Genomic DNA, 20,716 nt, shown 5'->3' on the forward strand with positions numbered 1-20,716 from the left:
TAACTTAAGGTTTTGCCTAGAGGGGTTCTCTATGTTTTTGAATCTAATTACCCTGTAAGGTATCTACCATCCTGATTTTACAGGGGGGATTTCTTTATTTCTATTTACTTCTATTTTTATTAAAAGTCTTCTTGTAAGAAAACTGAATGCTTTTTCATTGTTCTCAGATCCAAGGGTTTGGGTCTGTGGTCACCTATGCAAATTGGTGAGGCTTTTTTATCCAACATTTCCCAGGAAAGGGGGGGTGCAAGTGTTGGGAGGATTGTTCATTGTTCTTAAGATCCAAGGGTCTGGGTCTGTAGTCACCTAGGCAAATTGGTGAGGCTTTTTACCAAACCTTATCCAGGAAGTGGGGTGAAAGGTTTTGGGAAGTATTTTGGGGAGAAAGACGTGTCCAAACAGCTCTTCCCCAGTAACCAGTATTAGTTTGGTGGTGGTAGCGGCCAATCCAAGGACAAAGGGTGGAATATTTTGTACCTTGGGGAAGTTTTGACCTAAGCTGGTAAAGATAAGCTTAGGAGGTTTTTCATGCAGGTCCCCACATCTGTACCCTAGAGTTCAGAGTGGGGGAGGAATCTTGACACATGGAAATCAACATTTTAGTTTAAGGCTGTATCTAGATCCTGTAACAGATCTTCTAAGACAGCATTCCAAGCCTGGAAAGAAAGACACAGTGAAGAACTATGCCCTCTGTTTGAAAAGAACAAGATTCTTCCTTCCACTTGTTTATGAACAATAATTTCTTTGTGGAAACCTATTAGATAGCTAAATATGTATTACTGGGGAAAAAGAAGAGACTATCTCAGTACTTATGGTGAACTCTAACGATACTTATTGCTTGAAGGTAACATGAAAGACACTCAATTCAGCCTCTGTGACAGCTTATATTTCCTGCTTTCTGCTCTGTCTTACATAATTAACTAGCTTCCCAAAAGTACATCCTCAACAGTATATTTGTTCAATCAAATTGAACCCTCTCCCCTCAGTTCTTATTCATGCAGAGCCCCTTTACTCTATGCTATTTTACATGAAACAGAATCCCTGTTGCTGCCTTATCTATGGTATAGCTTCTCACCACCCCATAGCCTCAAACATACCACACCTTAGCCTGAAAAGCTCACTGCAGCAAAAGTAAACCCATAGCTCCTAAAGAAACGTTTGTTTGTTTTTTAAAACAAGAGATGTTGGTGACTTCTCATTTACAGTATTAAGCAACAAGGGTTTAGAAAAGAGCTGTGTACTTGTACTCTGGTGATTCCAGAATTATTCACTCAAAGTTTGAATACAAGATCATCAGGGCTAATTGTCTAAAAACATGGTTGTCGGAAATAGCCGCCCTGTAATCTGCTATGCATTAAAATCTCGCCCCCCACCCCGGGGTGATTGGAATCAGACCACGAGTATAACAAATACCTACACAGAATCGTTACATTCTAGCTAGGAGTGAGTTCTAGAGTTACTAGCAGACTAAAAACAAGTATGAGAAGCGTACTGTATATTCTCATCCAGACAAGATCTTAAATTAAGAACTTAAAAGGAAGCAGCCAGCATGATGTATTCTCAGTGGTCCATTTTGTGATCCTTATCCCACTGACAATGAGCATCCTTTGTAAAAGGCACATTACAAATCAATTTAACTGTATAAAATGCTATGGGAAAGGAGATCCACCCTTGGCTCCATTCCGCAGCTTCCCAGTGAAAACTTGTAGCAACACCCCATGCTAGCAATCAGCATAACCTCACCTCTACAAAGTAACCTTTTTTTGAAAAATGCTCACTTGGTGGAATGCCTAAAATGAAACCAAGGAAGCTGTATACGGTGATTGCAAAGGAAGGGAAGATTTTCCTTTTTACTCACTCGGGTTTAAAATAACATTAAGAGTTACGGTAGCAGCCTATTCTCCATCGAAAAGACAACCACCCAGGAAAAGCACCTAAGGCTTTGCCACTGCTGTTTACCATTCCAGACTGTCCTTATTCAGATAAAAATTGAATATGTATGATGGCTTGGATAATCAATGTAGATACCAGTATGCTGCTATTCATGATATTCCTTTTCACAGAGACTCTCTCTTAAAAAGGTAAATAGAATAAGCAAACAAAGTTATTTGGGGATGACCTACCAAATTCAGAGTTTCAGACTTAAAATGACATTCTCTGAAGTGTCTCTTTTAAACTAATATTACCCTCAAAACTGCACAACCTTGGTTAGCACAGCTGCTTAAGCGAAATGTGAACAAATCTGGAAATATAAATCAATGGTAGTCCTTACATTAGAATTTTAAAAAAAACAAAACAACTCACTGCAGAAAACTAACTCAAAGACCCACCAAGAGTCTTCAACAAAAGGAAGAAAATGCTTTCCTCAGACAGTGACCCCTAAGGGCTCAACATAAAATTAAGAGATGTCATTATTCTAACTGAAAGTAGTTTTCTGAATCTGTATTTGCAGACTATTCCACAGGGAATACATTGTGCAGTAACAGGAACTGGTAGCCTAGCCAGAGATTCAGTGATATCTACAGTAACTAGATGGCAAAATGAATCTTGCAGGAGATGGACTATGGAAATATAAAGTGGTAAACAGAGCTGTTTCCTTTTAAATAAAAAAGCACTGTTAATGTCATGATGGTCATGCTGTCAGATTGTTTACAGGTGTAAAAAGCATCACTTTCCCCCACCTCTGTAAAGTCATGGAGACTAAAACCACAATTTGTGCTTACAAAACACAAGGCACAGAACTGTGAACACAGATTCACAAACCTTGAGGGTTGTTCTACTTTTTAAATGATTAAATACTAGTTTTTCTGGTCGCATTTTTCAATATTTATGAAAACTAACAACATACAATGTCGGTGGCGTGCAGACATTTAATATGTTATCGTATACATCTCACATGAGCTTCAGTATGCAAGAATGGATACCCACTGACTCAATATTAATGGGTGGGCACTGATGCCTTTGTGTCTGCAAATTAGCAGTGTGTGTATATCTCTAGGCAGCTGTTTTTTCCAGTGCTCAATCTCTCACCTCTCTCTGGTTCAGTCCTTTAGTCTTCCTAACTGGATTTACATTTTACTATCCAGTGTTCTCTACTGAAGCTTTAAGCACTAGTTAAAGCTGAAAATGCCCCTTAGCCCATAAAGCCTGTAGAATATTGTAGCTGTTTCAGGCTTAACTCTGTCCTTTTATTGTTACACCAACATGAATGGGTCTCCAGCTCTGCAGAAAATAAACGCAAAGATCTTCATTCAGTCACTAATGATCATCTCTGCCTTCAGACCCAAAGTGAGGGAAGAAGGCAGGCTTAGAAAAAGAAAAGAAAAAAAAAACACTTTTCTTCTGAGATTACATATTTCACTAATAACCATGCTTTACAAAAAAGTCCCTAAAACTGGAATTGTTCAGCTGCTTGCAAAGGAAGCTGTCAAGTAAACAAAAGAAAAACCCAATTAAACTTTTTGTCACAGGATGAGCACTGATGTGTATGTACTATATAGATAGCACTGAATTAGGTCTATAACACACAACAGCATCATATGCGTTTTACAGGCATAAGACACAGTCCTTGACACAGTCCTTGAGTTCACAGTCTAAACAAACAGGATGCAATGCAGTGTCTTTTAAAAATCCCATTTTTTTCCCTAAAGGTTGGTTAGTTTTTATCATTGTAACCCCAACTATAGCCTCTATGATCATTTAATCATTCTGAGCCTGCAGTTCTTTCAGAGCAATTTCCAGCACCCCTGGGCATCTGCTGCATCCCTCTGCCAGCACAGGATGTAGAGAAGGCTACTTGCTAGATACAGCTCTCGCCTCAGTAGGGCTAAGCGAGCCCTAGATGTAGCAGGCTGGTCAGACGCGCCACGGACAAGCATTTCCTAGGAGCAGCGGTACCTCACTTCACTTACATGCCCTGCTGAAGTTGCAGCGATGCAGCCAGGGTCCAGGACAGACACAGCAGCCAGGCTCTCGGGGTCATCTCGGGGATCAAGGGCTGCCAACCGCCAGCTGCAAAAGTTGAGCGGGCTCAGCAGGAGCTAGCATCGGGCAGGGGCAGAGACGATGGCTGCTGGAGCAGGTCGTGGTCCGGAGCAGAGCCGCCGGAGCCCAAGGGTGCTGAGCGCGTGCTTCCTCCGAGGCGGTGTGGGGCGCCGGCCGCTCTCAGCTCCCCCGCAGCCCTGGCTGCGTGTGATCAACAGGCTCCATGGAGCCCCGCACCTCCCGGGCGCAGCGCTCCAAATCCTTCAAAGCCGCCGCAAAGCAGCAAATCACCGGCCTCGCAGCCTCCTTGCCCAGCCCAGCCCAGCGCACCGCCCTGCCCTCCCGCGGGCGGGCTGGGCAGGGCTCGGCTCGCAAATCTGAGCGCTTTTACCCGCAACTTCTTTTGGGGGCGGGCAGCACTAACTCCGCTTTTACACCCGGACCTGCCTCCGCAACCCCCCCCGCAGTGCTCCCTCCCGCTCCCCCCCCGCCCCACCGCTCACACCCCCCGCCCCAGTGCTTCTTCCCGCTCCCCCCACCGCCTCCCCCCCGCCCCAGTGCTCCCTCCCGCTCCCCCACCGCTTACACCCCCCCGCCCCAATGCTCCCTCCCGCTCCCCCCCACCCCACCGCTCCCTCCCGCTCCCCCCACCGCTCACACCCCCCGCCCCAGTGCTTCTTCCCGCTCCCCCCACCGCCTCCCCCCGCCCCAGTGCTCCCTCCCGCTCCCCGACGCCTACACCCCCAGTGCTTCTTCCCGCTCCCTCCACCGCTTACACACCCCCTGCCCCAGTGCTCCCTCCCGCTCCCCCCCACCCCACCGCTCCCTCCCGCTCCCCCCACCGCTTACACCCCCCGCCCCAGTGCTCCCTCCCGCTCCCCCACCGCTTACACCCCCCGCCCCAGTGCTCCCTCCCGCTCCCCCCACCGCTCACACACCCCGCCCCAGTGCTCCCTCCCGCTCCCCCCACCGCTCACACACCCCGCCCCAGTGCTCCCTCCCGCTCCCCCACGCCCCACCGCTTACACCCCCCCTGTGCTTTTCCGTTCCCCCCACCGCTTACACCCCCCCCGCCCCAGTGCTTCTTCCTGCTCCCCTCACCGCTTACACCCCCCCGCCCCAGTGCTTCTTCCCGCTCCCCCCACCGATCACACACCCCGCCCCAGTGCTCCCTCCCGCTCCCCCACGCCCCACCGCTTACACCCGCCCTGTGCTTTTCCGTTCCCCCCACCGCTTACACCCCCCCCCGCCCCAGTGCTTCTTCCCGCTCCCCCACCGCTTACACACCCCCCGCCCCAGTGCTTCTTCCCGCTCCCCTCACCGCTTACACCCCCCCGCCCCAGTGCTTCTTCCCGCTCCCCCCACCGATCACACACCCCGCCCCAGTGCTCCCTCCCGCTCCCCCACGCCCCACCGCTTACACCCCCCCTGTGCTTTTCCGTTCCCCCCACCGCTTACACCCCCCCGCCCCAGTGCTTCTTCCCGCTCCCCCGCCGCTTACACCCCCCCGCCCCAGTGCTTCTTCCCGCTCCCCTCACCGCCTCCCCCCCGCCCCAGTGCTTCTTCCCGCTCCCCCCACCGCTTACACCCCCCTGCCCCAGTGCTTCTTCCTGCTCCCCCCACCGATCACACCCCCCCGCCCCAGTGCTTCTTCCCGCTCCCCCACCGGCTACACTCCCACCCCAGTGCTCCCTCCTGCTCCCCCACACCTACACCCCCAGTGCTCCTTCCTGCTCCCCCCACTACACACACCCCGCCCAAGTGCTCCCTCCCGCTCCCTCCACCGCTTGCACACCCCCGCCCCAGTGCTCCTTCCCGCTCCCCCCACCGCCTACACACACCCCTGCCCCAGTTCTCCCTCCCCTGCCCCCACCGCTTACAAACCCCCCGCCCCAGTGCTTCTTACCGCTCCCCCCACTGCTTACACACCCCCCGCCCCAGTGCTTCTTACCGCTCCCCCCACCACTCACACACCCCCACCCCAGTGCTCCCTCCCGCTCCCCCACTGCTTACACCCCCCGCCCCAGTGCTCCCTTCTGCTCCCCCACCGTTAACACACACCCCCCACCCCAGTGCTCCCTCCTGCTCCCCCACCCTCCACCGGCTACACCCCTGCCCCAGTGCTCCCTATCCTCCCTCACACCGCTTACACCCCCCGCCCCAGTGCTGCCGCTGCCCCTTCCCCCTCCACCGCTTACATCCCCCACCCCAGTGCTCCCTCCCACTTCCCCCACCCCCAACTGCTTGCACCCCCCCGCCCCAGTGCTCCCTCCCACTCCCCCACCGCTTACACCCACCAACCCAGTGCTCCTTCCCACTCCCCCCACCGCTTACACCCCCTGCCTCAGTGCTCCCTACAGCTCCCTCCCACTGCTTACACCCCCTGCCTCAGTGCTCCCTCTCCCTCCCCCCACCATTTACACCCCCTGCCTCAGTGCTCCCTACAGCTCCCTCCCACTGCTTACACCCCCTGCCTCAGTGCTCCCTCTCCCTCCCCCCACTGCTTACACCCCCTGCCTCAGTGCTCCCTCCCCCACACCACTTACAACCCTGTCTTAGTCCTTTCTCGCACACACCCCACTCACAATTCACATGACTCAAACACAGCCCACCACAGGTGTTGGAACTAGGGCCGCTGCTGCATCCCCTGGCGTCAAGTGGTTTCCATCATACACAGGGTTTCCAGTTTGGCTAAATGGCTCTCAGCACCCCGACTGTACAAATTGTTCCAGCACCCCAGCCCATCCTCAGGCACTCATCCCACGCACTCAGACACACCCGGCAGCGGGACCAACACTCCCCACTCTGGTCTTAGCTCTTCCATTGCCCCCCACGTCACTGGAACAAGTGTCACCTCAGCCTTCCCTCCCCGATGCACACAGAACACAACCCCTCAAAACTCAAAGGCACCCCACACTCCCTAGCAGCGAGGGCCCACCCACCTCAGCTGTCACAGTGCACAACACTATGAACATACGTACCACTGACAGCACATCAAGGAAGAAAACAAAATACAGAACGTTGGCCCTTTTCATAAGGAAAACATAACAAAAATACAACACAGTATGTTGAGACACAGGTATCAAGTTATATTACTGAGAGAAATCATTAAGGGCCCAATCCTGCAATCGCTTACACCTGTGTAACTTTACTTGCCTGAGTTAAACCAATAAGACCACTCACAGGAATAGCTGTTGCTGGAATAGCACCTCATAAACATTAGACAAATTATTAGTATTAAATAAGTGCTTTACGAACAAGGACTAAAAGTGGGCCTTGTTATAACTACAGCTGTTAGCCTGGTTATAAACAATTCTAATTATTTTTGGACTGATTAAGGAGGAGTCAAGTTGAGTCTCAATTTGAAAGAGAGTTGAAATCAAAGAGGTACGATCTTTTTGTTCTCTTTGTACAGTACCTATCACAATGGGGTCCTGGCCTATGACTGGGGCTTCTACACACTACAGCAATACAAAGGATAATACTACTGTACTATCAAGCCTCACCTCTCACACCTGCAATCCCATCTTTTGCCATTTCTACTGCCAATTCTCTGTCTCAACAGCTAGCCTGGGAGACGGAGAGAAGACGTACAGCGCAATGCTGTTGTCCTGTATTCCCTCTCCCCTTCTCTGCTCCTCCCTTTTCTCCTGTGTTGTTTTGTCCACCTCCCCTCTCACCTGTGAACTCCCTGCATCTCTTCTTGTGAGAGGTCACTTCACTTCCCCACCTATAAAGAGGCATCTCCTAAACCCAAATTGCTGCTACAGCTTGCTTTATAGTGTGCAACAATGAATGCGGCACACAACACACAGCTGGAATTGGGGAGGGATTTGTTCCTGTAATAACACATTCAGTTATCTATAATCTCATTTGCATGGTGATTTTGCAGCTACGGGGAGAGGAGAGCTATCCATTTCCTACGCCCTCTATCTACTACTGGGTGCCAGGCAATAGGCTCTTCTTTCTCCTGGTTGCTAGACGAAACCTGTTTCTCCCCTTTATGGGACTGGCTCCTGGATGCCAGGGCCCCAAGAGAGGGTTCTGTCCCCATCACTTCTCTTTCATTCTTACTCTTCTGGATGCTCCTACATTCTATGTATGGTAATTACATGGCCCACTCTACCACTGCATCTGAGCTCTTCACAAATTTAAGAAAAGGAGGACTTGTGGCATCTTAGAGACTAACAAATTTATTAGAGCATACGCTTTCGTGAGCTACAGCTCACTTCATCGGATGCTGTAGCTCACAAAAGCTTATGCTCTAATAAATTTGTTAGTCTCTAAGGTGCCACAAGTACTCCTTTTCTTTTTACGGATACAGACTAACATGGCTACTACTCTGAAACCTGTCACAAATTTAATACATCCATTTTCACGATACCTATCCCCATTTTACAGATGGAAAATTGAGAAACAGAGAGACTGAGCTCCAAATTTTAAAGGCATTTAGGCATGTAAAGCTGCAAATAGGTGCCTAACTACCTTTTAAAGAAAGCTGACTGTGAGGGTATGTCTACACTGCAATTAGACACCTGCAGCTGGCCCATGCCAGCTGACGCAGGCTCGTAGGACTGTGGGGCTGTTTAATTGCAGTGTAGACATTCCAGTTTGGGCTGCATCCCAAGCTCTGGGACCCTCCCAGCTTGCAGAGTAGGAGACCAGGTTCCAGCCCGAGCCCAGACATCTACACTGCAATTAAACAGCCCCACGAACCCAAGTTTGCTGGCATGGGCTAACCACGGGTTTTTAATTGTAGACATATCAAAAAAGCGAACAGAATGTTGGGAATCATCAAGAAAGGGATAAATAATAAGACAGAAAATATCATATTGCATCTATGTAAATCCATGGTACGCTCGCACCTTGAATACTGTGTTCAGAAGTGGTCGCCCAATCTCAAAAAAGATATATTGGAATTGGAAAAGGTTCAGAAAAAGGCAACAAAAATGTTTAGGGGTATAGAACGCCTTCCGTTTGAGGAAAGGTTAATAAGACTGGGACTTTTCAGCTTGGAAAAGAGGCGACTAAGGGGGCATATGACAGAGGTCTATAAAATCATGAGTGGTATAGAGAAAGTAAATAAGGAAGTGTTATTTACTCCTTCTCATAACAGAAAAACAAGGGGCCACCAAATGACATTAATAGGTAGCAGGTTTAAAACAAACGCAAGAAAGTATTTTTTCACACAATGCACTGTCAACCTCTGGAACTCCAACAGACGGTGTTGTGAAGACCAATACTATAACGGGGTTCAAAAGGGAGCTAGATGGATTCATGGAAGATAGGGCCATCGATGGCTATTAGCCAGGATGGGCAGGAATGGTGTCCCTAGCCTCTGCCAGAAGCTGGGATTGGGTGATAGGACATGGATCACTTGATGATAACCTGCCTGGTCATTCTTTTCGGGGCACCTACCATTGGCCACTGTTGGAGGACAGGATACTGGGCTTGATGGACCTTTGGTCTGACCCAGTATGGCCATTCTTATGTTCTTATATCCTAAGTTACTTACCCAATAAGGTCATACAGGAAGTCTGTGGTGCAGGGAATTGAAAACAGGTTTCCCAAGACCCAGGCAAAAATCCTATCTCCCAGACCACCCTTCCTCTCTTCCCCATACTTCTTTCCTGAACTTGAATCCTGGGAGAAAAGGTGACTTTCCTCCTCCCTCATAGCCACTGAGAAAGAAAGCTACACTCCCTGAGGTACTAGCAGACCAAGGAGAGATAACATGCATGGGGTGATGAGTGTCTCAGGGTGGAAGGAGCACATATTAGGAATGACCTAACCTGGGAGAGAGGGGCCACTACACTACAGGAGAAATAGGCTACTTGCAGCTCACCCACCACACCATGATCTTCATATCGCTAGACCAGGGAGACAGGAAACCAACTATTAAGGGCTCCAATCCAATTCTAGCTGAAGACAATTTGATTTCTTTTTAGTTTAGTGGCATTAGTTTCGGCCCAAACTGCTTCCATAACAGCTCCAATAGAGGCCCACAACTGCCCACAACTTATGGTGCCCACAACTCATTGTTTAGACACTAATACTATGAAGATGTTTATGAGTAAACATCTGTTTCAGAAGAACCGTGAATGAATTTCCCTTTATTTAATTCCTGTAACAAGACACATCCGTTTTCACTCTGAGCGTCCATCAATGTATGAAGAAAAGGAGAACTTGTGGCACCTTAGAAACTAACAAATTTATTTGGGCATAAGCTTTCGTGAGCTACAGCTCACTTCATCGGATGGTTTCTGTTTTCTAACGGTATTGTTGAAACACTTAGGAATCATAACAAGAAAGTTATTTTTATATAGTATTGTTCATTGTTTTGAAGCCTGAAGTGACACGATGCCCCTGGGATTGTATCAAGGAAGTTTCAACGTGTTGGTTTTTTTTAATGTAAAGAAAATATATCGCACACATAAGAACCTAGTGCAGATTAACTGTACCCTGAAATTTCCAATGAGCTGCTAAGCCTTTCCTTGCATCTGGAGTAGTTTTAACTCTGCAGGGCCCTGAGTTCAGCTAATCTCATTATCTCCTAGAGTGCACACAGGTTTTTAATCATTTTATTTCTTAAAGCCTAGCAAAATCTTCCATAAAATAATAGACCTTCTTTATGTCAAGGCTGAATGTTAATTACAGCTGAGATGCCATCCTCAGTCTGAAACTACTTTAAGATCAGTGCATGACAAAACAGTAACAGCCAAGACTGTGCAAAAATCTTCTTGCCCAGCTAGTGATCCAATAAGACAAATTTGTTTTTTACAAGGTGATTTTTTTAAAAATACAACATTTGTGAAGATCTATTGGACAAATCACTTAACATTCTTCTAAAACTAAAATTTCAAATCCCTTCACCGTTTTTTGTGGGGGGGGTTAAATGCACATTTCTAACATATCATGCAGTTATAAAAACATTGGCGCCAGGACATGCAAATAGGGATGTACAAAATGTTCTCCAAAACCAACGCATAGGCCTTGATCCTGCATTGTGTTATTTCTTTTGATCATTATCAAGTATTACTTCCTCAGTTATATATTAATGAAATCATCCTGCAACTACTGACTTCAGTGGGACAGCAGGACCACTCACAAGAGTGAATTGCAGGGAACTGGCCTATTGCTAGTGAACCAGGTTTTAGCAGTGTATTAAGAGAATGGATATGGCCAGTTTTAAGTTATAGGCCAGATCCTCAGTGAGTGTGAATGGGAGCAGCTCCACAGTGCTCCACACTTCGGAACTAGCTGAGGAGTTGGCCCTATATGAACATCAACAAGAAAAAAAGTACACACAAACAAACCACATGGAAACATATGGTCTAACTACATTTTGTGCTTGCAATGTTTTTTATGAAGTGGCCTCATTTTTTGCCTATTGTTAGTTTATACAGTAGATTAGTGTTCTTTGGTGTGTTCATAAACAGTGATGTATATGCAAGTTAATTGCTCATATTTTCCTCTGAAATTACATTGCAAAGTAATACTTTCATAGAAAGCAATGAGGATTTTATTTCCTCTTAACCTAGCTCTGACGAGAGCCAATTCATACAGGCTCCTCTCTAACCAAAAGGATGGCAATATAACAGTTTAAGCATTTTGATTTTAAAAGGGAAGCTAATAAAATACTTAGGCCCAGAACCACAAAGGGACATAGGCACTGAAATGCCAGACATATGTGCTTAAGGGCATGTCTACAATAAAAACATAAGTCGACCCAGTTCATGTCCACACTCCTCGTCTTCTGTGCGTCCTCCCCAGGAGTGCTTCCACAGATTTCAAAGGGGCAGTGCCGGGGGCTGAGAGCCCAGGCTCTCAGCTCCACATGCAGCTCCCTGCCAGGAGCTTGGCTGCCTCCCTGAACTCTCAGCTCCCTATTCCACCTGGGGAGCACAGGAGCCTCTAGGCTGTGCCCACCTGGCTCCCCACTCCCAGCCAAGCTGCACCCTGGACTCCCTGCCCCACATGGGGAGCCTGGCAGCCTCCCAGAGTCTCCCCGTGGAAAGCCAGGAGGCTGCTCCGATGTCCCCGGCTCTCCGCTGGGAGTCTGGGAACCTCCTGGACTCCAGGTGCAGAGCTCCCTGCTGGGAACCTGGCTGCAGTAGGAAGCAGGGAGCCAAGAGCTCAGGGGGGAGCATCCAGGCTCCGAGTGGCATGGAGTGGGGACCCAAGTGGGCAGCCGGGCTCCCCATGGAGAGCAGGGAGCCCAGAGCCTCCAAGCAGCACCAGGAGGTTGGGAACCAGGAGCCGCAGGGCACAGCCCCAGGCAAGCACAGCCCCGCTCGGAACAGGGAGCCCGGCAGCAGCTGGGCTCTGAGCGGGGCAAGCCCAGCATGGCTGGGAGCAGGGAGGCCCAGGGCAGCCGGCCTCTACCTGGAGCCCCTCCCCCACTCCGGGGATAGTCCAGCTTTCTTGTCAATTTCACGGCTGGAGCATGGAGCCATGAAATTGACAAGAATGACAGCCAACAGCTGCGTCCCCCTAACTACACCAACAAACCCTACCCCCTTCTGGGCGGTGGAGTCATTATGTCCATGTAATAGGGCACTTACATCAGCAGGAGCAAGGCTGTAGTGTGTACATGACATCATTAGATCAATGTAAGCTGCCTGACATTGACCTAACTCTGCAGTGTAGACTAAGCCTCATTCCCAGCTTCGGCTCCACTGCCATCCACAAAACTCCTGCCAAACCCTGTAGCTGCCTAAACTCACTCCACACCTAAGTTTCTAGGGTGACAGTTCCCTCAGCTCCTATGTTTCTGTCTCTGGGCATGTGCGCTGGTGCCCCCTCTAGGCATCTGGATGCTTATCTCCCGCTTAAGCCACAGAGCGATTCACAAACTGGGAGAAGACTGGCATTTGGTTGCTTAAATTGTGTGTGGGGCCCAATTTGGTAGGCATGCCTACCATATCGGGTCCCGTTCCAAATCAAGGAAGAGAAAGAAAAGATGACGCCACTACCTACCTTCCAACTTGTAGCTCAGTGGTTAGAGCATTCACCTTGGATGTGGAAGACCAAGGTTCACTTCCCCCTCCTCGCAGGAGGGGGAGTATGGCTATGGGGCTCCCTCAGTCTCTCCTATTGCAGCTGTTCCATTGTGGAAAAAGAAAGAAAGAGGGAGTGGAGCAGGGGGACTGAATCAAGGTCCCTCATCTCCCAGGTGAATGCCCTAGCCACTGGACTCCAGGGTCTCTCTCTATCAATGGCTCAATGATTACTTACATTTTTATCCACAGGGGAACAGTCAGTCAATGGAGATCCAGGATTAGAACTCAGCTCTTCTACCTCTAGGGTGGTAACCAGTCACCCAAACCACACTTCCTTTCAACAGAAACAGGAACTTCTGTGACTTCTCTTTCTCAGCTATTGCTCAATGCTTTATTATTAACTAGTACTATAGTTTTCTGGGAGCAACTCAGTTCCCACTTACTCTCACCCAAGAGCCTGAATTAGTGTCCAAACCCCATCACAGGGTTTAAGCATTATCGGGAACTGAAAACAACAAACCATTAATCTCAGCCTTGGCATCTTTCCAAACTTGGCTTTCCCTCTTCTGTTTAAGTGTCTGCTGTCAAAATAGATATTCCCATTCGTCGCCTCTATATCCTGGTTGGAGCTAATTGGACCCACTCACCAGTAATCACCCTGAATTTTAATATGGCTTTCAGCATCTGGGCCTACAATGACTCAACAGAAGATGCATGCATTCCTGTACACAGAGTCTACTTCCCCCTAACTACACCGACAAACCCTACGTCACTCGTGGAGGTGGAGTCACTATGTCAGTGTCCAGCTGCTCTTCTTGTCCATCTTCTTCAAGCTGAAGAAGATCTTTGAAGATGGGGATTTCCATTTTGTGGGTCATGTTACAGAGCCTGTATACAAATGCAATCACCTGGAATATAAGATTTGATATAAATTGAGTAGTAGCACGTTCGTTTTACAGTTCAGACACTTGACTCAAGTCTGCAGGTTGAAAGAAGCATTCATAAAAGCCGTTCTCTAAAAAAGAGCTACTTTCCCCTAGAAGAGGAATATCTTACTATCAAAAACGAGGTCTTCAATGGACAATGAGCCACAAACATTGAAACTTATGCAAGACCAGCCAGAAAACAATCTAAATTTGCCAAGAAACCAGTGGGAGTTGGGAAACTTTGATACATAGGAATAGAAGGAGGGAAAGACCACATGCTCCCTTCCCCCCAGTATCAGGAAACTGAACATGTAAAATTCATCCACTGTTTCCTAACAGATGTGTCTCAGTCAAGGTAATTGTCGATATGTCCTGGGGGAAATTTCTTCCTCTCTCTACATCTGGTCCTGCCTGGTACATAATAATAACTCTTCATGGTTAAGCATCTACTGTAAACCCATGTACCACTCCTCCAATCATCAGGGTTTTCCTACGATGATCTGGGTTTCCTAAGCTGTTAACAAGATTTGATTTTGGACACAGTGGCAGAGTCTGCCACTTTACAAGTACAGCTCTGCTCTATATCAACCAAAGTGACACACAACAGCCTTTGAAGGAATTGTCCCACAAATGTCTCATCACTTAAATCATTGGTTCACTTGCATTGGTGGTAGTAACAGTGGGAGCATTAGCATAGGCAAGGCCCGAGGGACTGCTGGTATTATCAGTATATTGCCTAGGCCTTCTCTGACCAGCCTAGACAACCCAACCGGAAAAACATCAGCAGCTATGTCTACCCCAGTGCTCCCATTGGGGAAGCCAAACCAGTAGCAGCCACAGTGGGAAATTTTGTAGAAAAATGGCTGTATAGTGAAAGCTAGAGGCTCAGATCCACAAAGGTGCCTAAGTAACCAGGTCTGCTTCGGTTCCTAAGTCCCAGATTTAAGCACCACTGAGAGCCACAAAATCCCTGCTAAATTTCTGCCGCTGAGCACGTGCACTGCTGCTTCAGGCAGGCACGTGGCTGCCTGTGCCCCAACATAATTGTCAAAGCAGGCAGCAATAGACCTTGCCTCGCCAATTGAGCCTGCAGGCCCCGCTCCAGTAGACATGCTCAGAGCATGCCTAACTTCATGAAAAATGGCAGGGTGGGCAGAGGAGGAGGGGGAAATTGCCTCCCTTATCACTTTTAGCCCAGCCTCCTGCCATCATCATTGTTTTATATGGAGTTAGACATTGCGGGGAGGGATAGCTCAGTGGTTTGAGCATTGCCCTGCTAAACCCAGGATTGTGAGTTCAATCCTTGAGGGGGCCATTTAGGGTTCTGGGGCAGAAATTGGGGATCGGTCCTGCTTTGAGCAGGGGATTGGACTAGATGACCTACTGAGGTCCCTTCCAACCCTGATATTCTATTCTACGATCATTTGTCACCACCATTCCTGTCGGAAACAGCTAAGAGTTCTGACAATCTAGCCTAGTGGGACTACACAATGTGCCCCACAGGGGTTAGTACCAAAGGACTTTCTATAGGATGGAAGACACATAACCTTCATTCTCCTCCCCTCCAGTTGCTCAGAGAGTTGCTCATAGAGGGTCCAACATAATTCTCCTTTCCAAACACTGACTATACTGCTTACATATCATTGTCAGTTCATGAATTCTGTGGTGGAGACAGTTTCTCTCACACCATTCCCTTTGCTCTCCACTTTACATTTAACCTTTACTTCTATCAACATCACTCTAATTTCCAGCCTGCAGAGGAAAGAACTAAGATATACCACAACATGAGCAAGTTTGCCTATTGCACTGAAAAGCTCTCTCTTGCCCCCCTTTTTTATACCTCCTCCAATCCAATCCTCAACATTTCAATTTTCTGCCTGGTTTTTAAATCCTGGCTAGTTACAGGATTTCACCTTCCCTCCTGATAGCAGCTCTCGTGCAGAGATTGTAATTAGAGTAACTGTGCTGTGTTCTGTTATTAGCAGGAATTGTGATTTTTAGGGTGGTGGGTTAATTGCTAATAACCATATGCAATACTTTCCCTCAAGATATTTTCCATTACATTAATTAACTTAGCAGCTGGGATAACTGCTATTAACTGTTTGTCTTTGCAGTATTCCTCATTTTGGACTGTTCCAAAAATCTCTTATTTGGCTTTTTGTTTGTTTGTTTGCTAATTCTCAGGGAAGCGAGAATAAAGAGGTGAATTGAATGCCATATATTGGTAGTTGTCTACTTTCAGGTATCTTTCAGTATATTCTCAGGGCGCCTGATTCTCCACTGTTCTTCACCTTGTGTAGTCATATACATCTGTGGAGAATGGGTGTAAAACACTGCTAGGTCAGGATACAGCAGAGAATGTAGCAAAAGGATTTTTATTGATTAATCTATGTGTCAGGGTTAGACACTGCAGTGCTGAAGATGTGTCTTTTAGAAGTCAGGCCACTTACAGTTTCCCACAGCTATCTTTAAACTTACACACCAGCAGTTTAAGATCGCTCTTAAAATTTCAGAGAGAATACTACCTGTATCTTGATGTTTTTAGCTAAATCACTTCCTTGCTATGTTTACTCAGTTCAGTTTCTTTCCCCACAATAAAGGCTGGAATTATGCTGATAGGCAGGGGAAAACATATAGAGAATTGAGCTGGAATTGTATTGTCTGTTGTTTTGATGGCATTTGCCAATACCTTTCATTTCTGAGACTTAAAAAGAGAAGAGAAGAAAGCGTCCAGTTGGTAGGACCATATGGTAATGTCATGGGTATTTTGTTGGCTTGCGTCAAAAGAGAATCCTGCAAGGAAAAACTTTGCTCATGAAATTGTTGTAAAAGTTTTTAGGGAAAGTGAAGATAACTTTATTTAAGTGCACTTTGGCCCAACAAATTAAATTCTGTAAAATGCTCATATGCTTGACTGATCTACAGTGTAGCAAAATTTCAAAGTGATGTTCACTGAACAAATCTGAATAATAAATGTGAAGAATGGGTGATTTGCCTGATTTAAAAAAGAAGGCTGATTTGTTGAGTAAATTATTCACTGTGAGTTATCAACGCAGCTCTAGTCACAAAAGAGTTGCTTGGATTTACAGTCACCAACCACCTCTTTGTGCAAAACTACACCCAGTTTATTCTTTTATTTTAAAGTGACTATCAGTAGTGCCTCAAATGTTCTAATTTAGGGCTAGATCTTCAAAAGTGCTCAGTGTCTCTCAAATATGGTCATTAGAGGTCAAATCCAGTCATTCTAATCCATTTTAGTGAACGTGTCACCCATTATATACAAGAAAAAAACATTCCAAAGTAGAATTTTCCTTTAGAACTCCCAATACCTTTGGAATGGTTCATCTGTTTAAAGTGTAAGCTCCTTGGGGAAACTGTGTTTTCTTCTTTGTGTTATATAGTGCTGAGCACATGGTTTGTACTTAAGAAATCATAAGTAATGATACTGAGAACAAAATAAATACTTTAAAAAAAAACAGGAACCAATGAAACCCAAATAGTAAGGATAGTTGAATGCAAACCTTGATATAAGAAATGAGATTCTCAGTTGAAACACAGGAGTGTGTTATTATGTATAACCTTCCCATCTGTGCTGACAACACTTCTTTCTCAGAGATACTTTAGAGCATTTATTTATTGTCACTTTTCACCATTGATCTTTTAAATGCCCGATGCAGCCTATAATCAGTCAGTCAGCTAATTAGTGCAACAGCTGAGGGAGAAGGTGGTGGGAGGAGAGAGTTGAGGTGAAATTAAATAGGGGGCAGTTTTCCTTTTTCTTAGGTTCATGTTTTCTTGGCTTTGAAGGCACTTGATCTATAATGCAAAGGGCATTTGTATAAGAGGGTTTTTTGTTGTTTATTTTTTCTGAGTGATAGCTTATTTTATATAAAATATATCTGATATCAGATTATGGGGCATGTGCTTGTTATAAAAGTCCACTGGAAATCTGGGAATCAAAAACTTTCTTATTTAGTCTTTTCCAATCTCAGCCCAAATTCTCATGGGGTTCAGTGGTAGTTTGGAGTGAGGAAGAATTGCAGGATTTGGCCCTTACATGAAAATGGGTTTAGAACACTGTTGGTTCTAAAATGTATACTAGTCTAAATTCCTTTCATTTCTGTGATAGAAAGAAAAGATCTTCCCCAAAGATACAAAAAAGATCTCAAGATTCTACGGTGCTAAACATTCCTCTGAATTCCTTTTTAAACTCAGTGGACCAAATTCAAAGGAGAGTTGGAGTTAAACTAACTTGATGTGACCTACACCTTCTTCTTCCCTAAATGTGGATAATATATCATTTATTATCCTGTACTTTATAAACACACTCTTTCTAAAGCACTATCAGGTTGACCCAGTGCATCTATTTCAATCTAATGGAGTCTAATTAGGTGTAACAAACATACTAAGAGGACTGAAGTATATAGCAAGCTTACATGGCTAGCAGGAGTGTATATGAGAGTTAAAGTAGGTGACCATCACTTTAACTTACAACTTCTTTTGAATCCTCATCATATAATTACAATAATTTAGACTGCCTTACACTTACAAATTAGGAAGTGGAGTAGCTCCCTGTGCATAAGGAAGCCTAAGTTAGGGTAAGGATCCCAGATTCTGCTACCATTTACACTAGTGTAAATCAGGAGCGACTCCGTTGCCTTCACTGGAGTCGCTTGATTTATGCTGGTGTAAATGGGGGCAGAATTTGGCCCAGGTAGCCTCTTACCCCACCTTAAGCATTACTTCTGACTCAGCTCACCGTCTCTTGCCCGACATACACATAATCATATTGAGCACTCCCTTCTGCTCACAATTACACTATTGTAACTCCCAGTGTGCCTGACTAAGCCCCTAAAATTTAATTAAAAGTCCTCCATATACATATTGCTCTTTTAATGTACTATGTTTAAATACTTGGCTCCAGACCCTTCCCCATTTCTAGCTTTTTTGCTTTAACACACCAAGCAACATCAAGTCTAGAAACATCTACAGCACAGTAGTTCATATAATGAATTTTGCAAGCTCTCTTGCAAGTTTCCCTATAACATGATGGCAACCAATTTCTCTAATAAAGGCAAAAGATCCATTAAGACAGCTAACTTGGAAAGGGTCCTGTCTTGCTAAGCATGCCTGTTTGCAGAGGTGTAAAAGGTTAAATTCTTTCTGATAACCAAACTATATCAAAATGTTCTTAACTCCATTATACTCAGGAAACCTATAAATATCCTTGAACAGCTCTTCCAATCCACTGCATTTGACCTGATACTATATTTATATATAGCTATAGATATAGTATGAGGCAGAATTTAAATGTTCTTGTCTTTGGGGAGTTGATAAACTGAAGATGGTTTAATAAGCTTTGTTTCAAATTCTTAAGCGAGGCTGATATTAGCATCAGCACTATTTGTTGCCAAATACAAATAAAATCATTCTGAGAGGGGTAAATTGTGCTGACCATGCTTCATGAAACAGCAAGCATATGATTGCAGCAATAAAATGGTATTAAATATTTTACACAAGCTTGCACATTTATTTATCTACATCTTAAAAGTATCCAAAAATAACAAAATGGTGTTGGAACTGCACTCCTGGATACTTATGAAAGAAGCATATGTATATGAGAAAATATATGCAGGGTCCAATTCTGCAATCTTTACTCCAGCAAAACTCCTATTGACTGGAATAAGGACTGCAGGATTTTCTGTTTCTATTATTCTGTTTCAACAGTTATTCATTCACCTAAGTATGAATTCCTTCATTAGATCCATACGTAGAGTTTTGCACCCTCTGGTGCAACAACAGAACAGCTCAAGTTTGAATATACTGTACAAAGAAACTTTATTCATAGAGTAATGCTGGTACTATATAGCAACGAATTATCCTTTAATTCCTAGGACATCAATTACAACCCAAGGATTCCATTTTACTATTAGAAAATATTAGAAAAACAAAACAAACAAAAAACAGAACCAAAGAGCCCCATCTCCCAGTAATAAAATACTCATTAACTCTATCCACAATTTGTATGGAAAATGGGAAAGTAGCTGTTATGATTTGAACATTGTACCTGCAACACGGAGAAATTTACTCTGATACACGAGATTTCCTAAGTTTAGTAATCAGTGCACTAGCATGCTGTTTATTTTATATACAGTAATATACCAAGGAATGTCCCAATAAGAGTATGGATGAGGAGGAAATTGCAATCACGGAGGTGTTCTGTACTCCATGTGCAATGTGCTAGCTGTGAAACTTCCATTAATGCTAATGAGAGCTGAACAGATACACTCGTGCTAAACGTGAGGTTCTACCATAAGAAACTCTACCAAAGTAGCATTTCAGGTTTCCAATTTTATTGTCTCTGACTGACTTCCAGATGAAATATGCTGAATTAACAATTAATAAGGTCGTTGTTTTCTCTAACTGCCAGCCTGCTAACTCAACTTGGGATCGGAAAATCAAGTTAAGTCTTTCCTCCTTTGACCTAGCCAGGAAGGACTGTTCTTGCAGACAACATTATGACGTTCGTGCCTTCAGTGGCAATGCAGTTACACAGTGTAATTGATGAGCCCTGGAACTTTGTAAACAGTTCTGTACTGGTTCTGCATCATAACAGCTACTTTCCCATTTTCCATACAAATTGTGGATAGAGTTAATGAGTATTTTATTACTGGGAGATGGGGCTCTTTGGTTCTAGACTATTCTAAGTGGTGGAAGAGGACAGGACAAGGAGTAATGGTCTCAAGTTGCAGTGGGGGAGGTTTAGGTTGGATATTAGGAAAAACTTTTTCACTAGGAGGGTGG

General features: G+C 45.6%; 1 protein-coding gene across 11 annotated transcripts in view; it reads right to left on the reverse strand.

Moving 5' to 3' along the window:
• The window catches only part of LOC140917185 (uncharacterized), a 315,283-nt gene extending 310,901 nt beyond the window's left edge, over positions 1–4,382 (reverse strand). For all 11 annotated transcript variants that reach the window (XR_012160738.1, XM_073359435.1, XM_073359429.1 and 8 more), the window contains exon 1: positions 3,912–4,382. Coding sequence is in view for 10 of the 11 variants with exons in the window: in XM_073359435.1 (XP_073215536.1) it covers positions 3,912–3,982 (71 nt within the window). In the remaining variant the exon portion in view is untranslated. The remainder of the gene's footprint in view (positions 1–3,911) is intronic.
• Positions 4,383–20,716: the final 16,334 nt, after the last annotated feature.

This window comes from Lepidochelys kempii, chromosome 9, assembly GCF_965140265.1.
Source record: "Lepidochelys kempii isolate rLepKem1 chromosome 9, rLepKem1.hap2, whole genome shotgun sequence".
Lineage (NCBI taxonomy): Eukaryota > Metazoa > Chordata > Testudines > Cheloniidae > Lepidochelys > Lepidochelys kempii.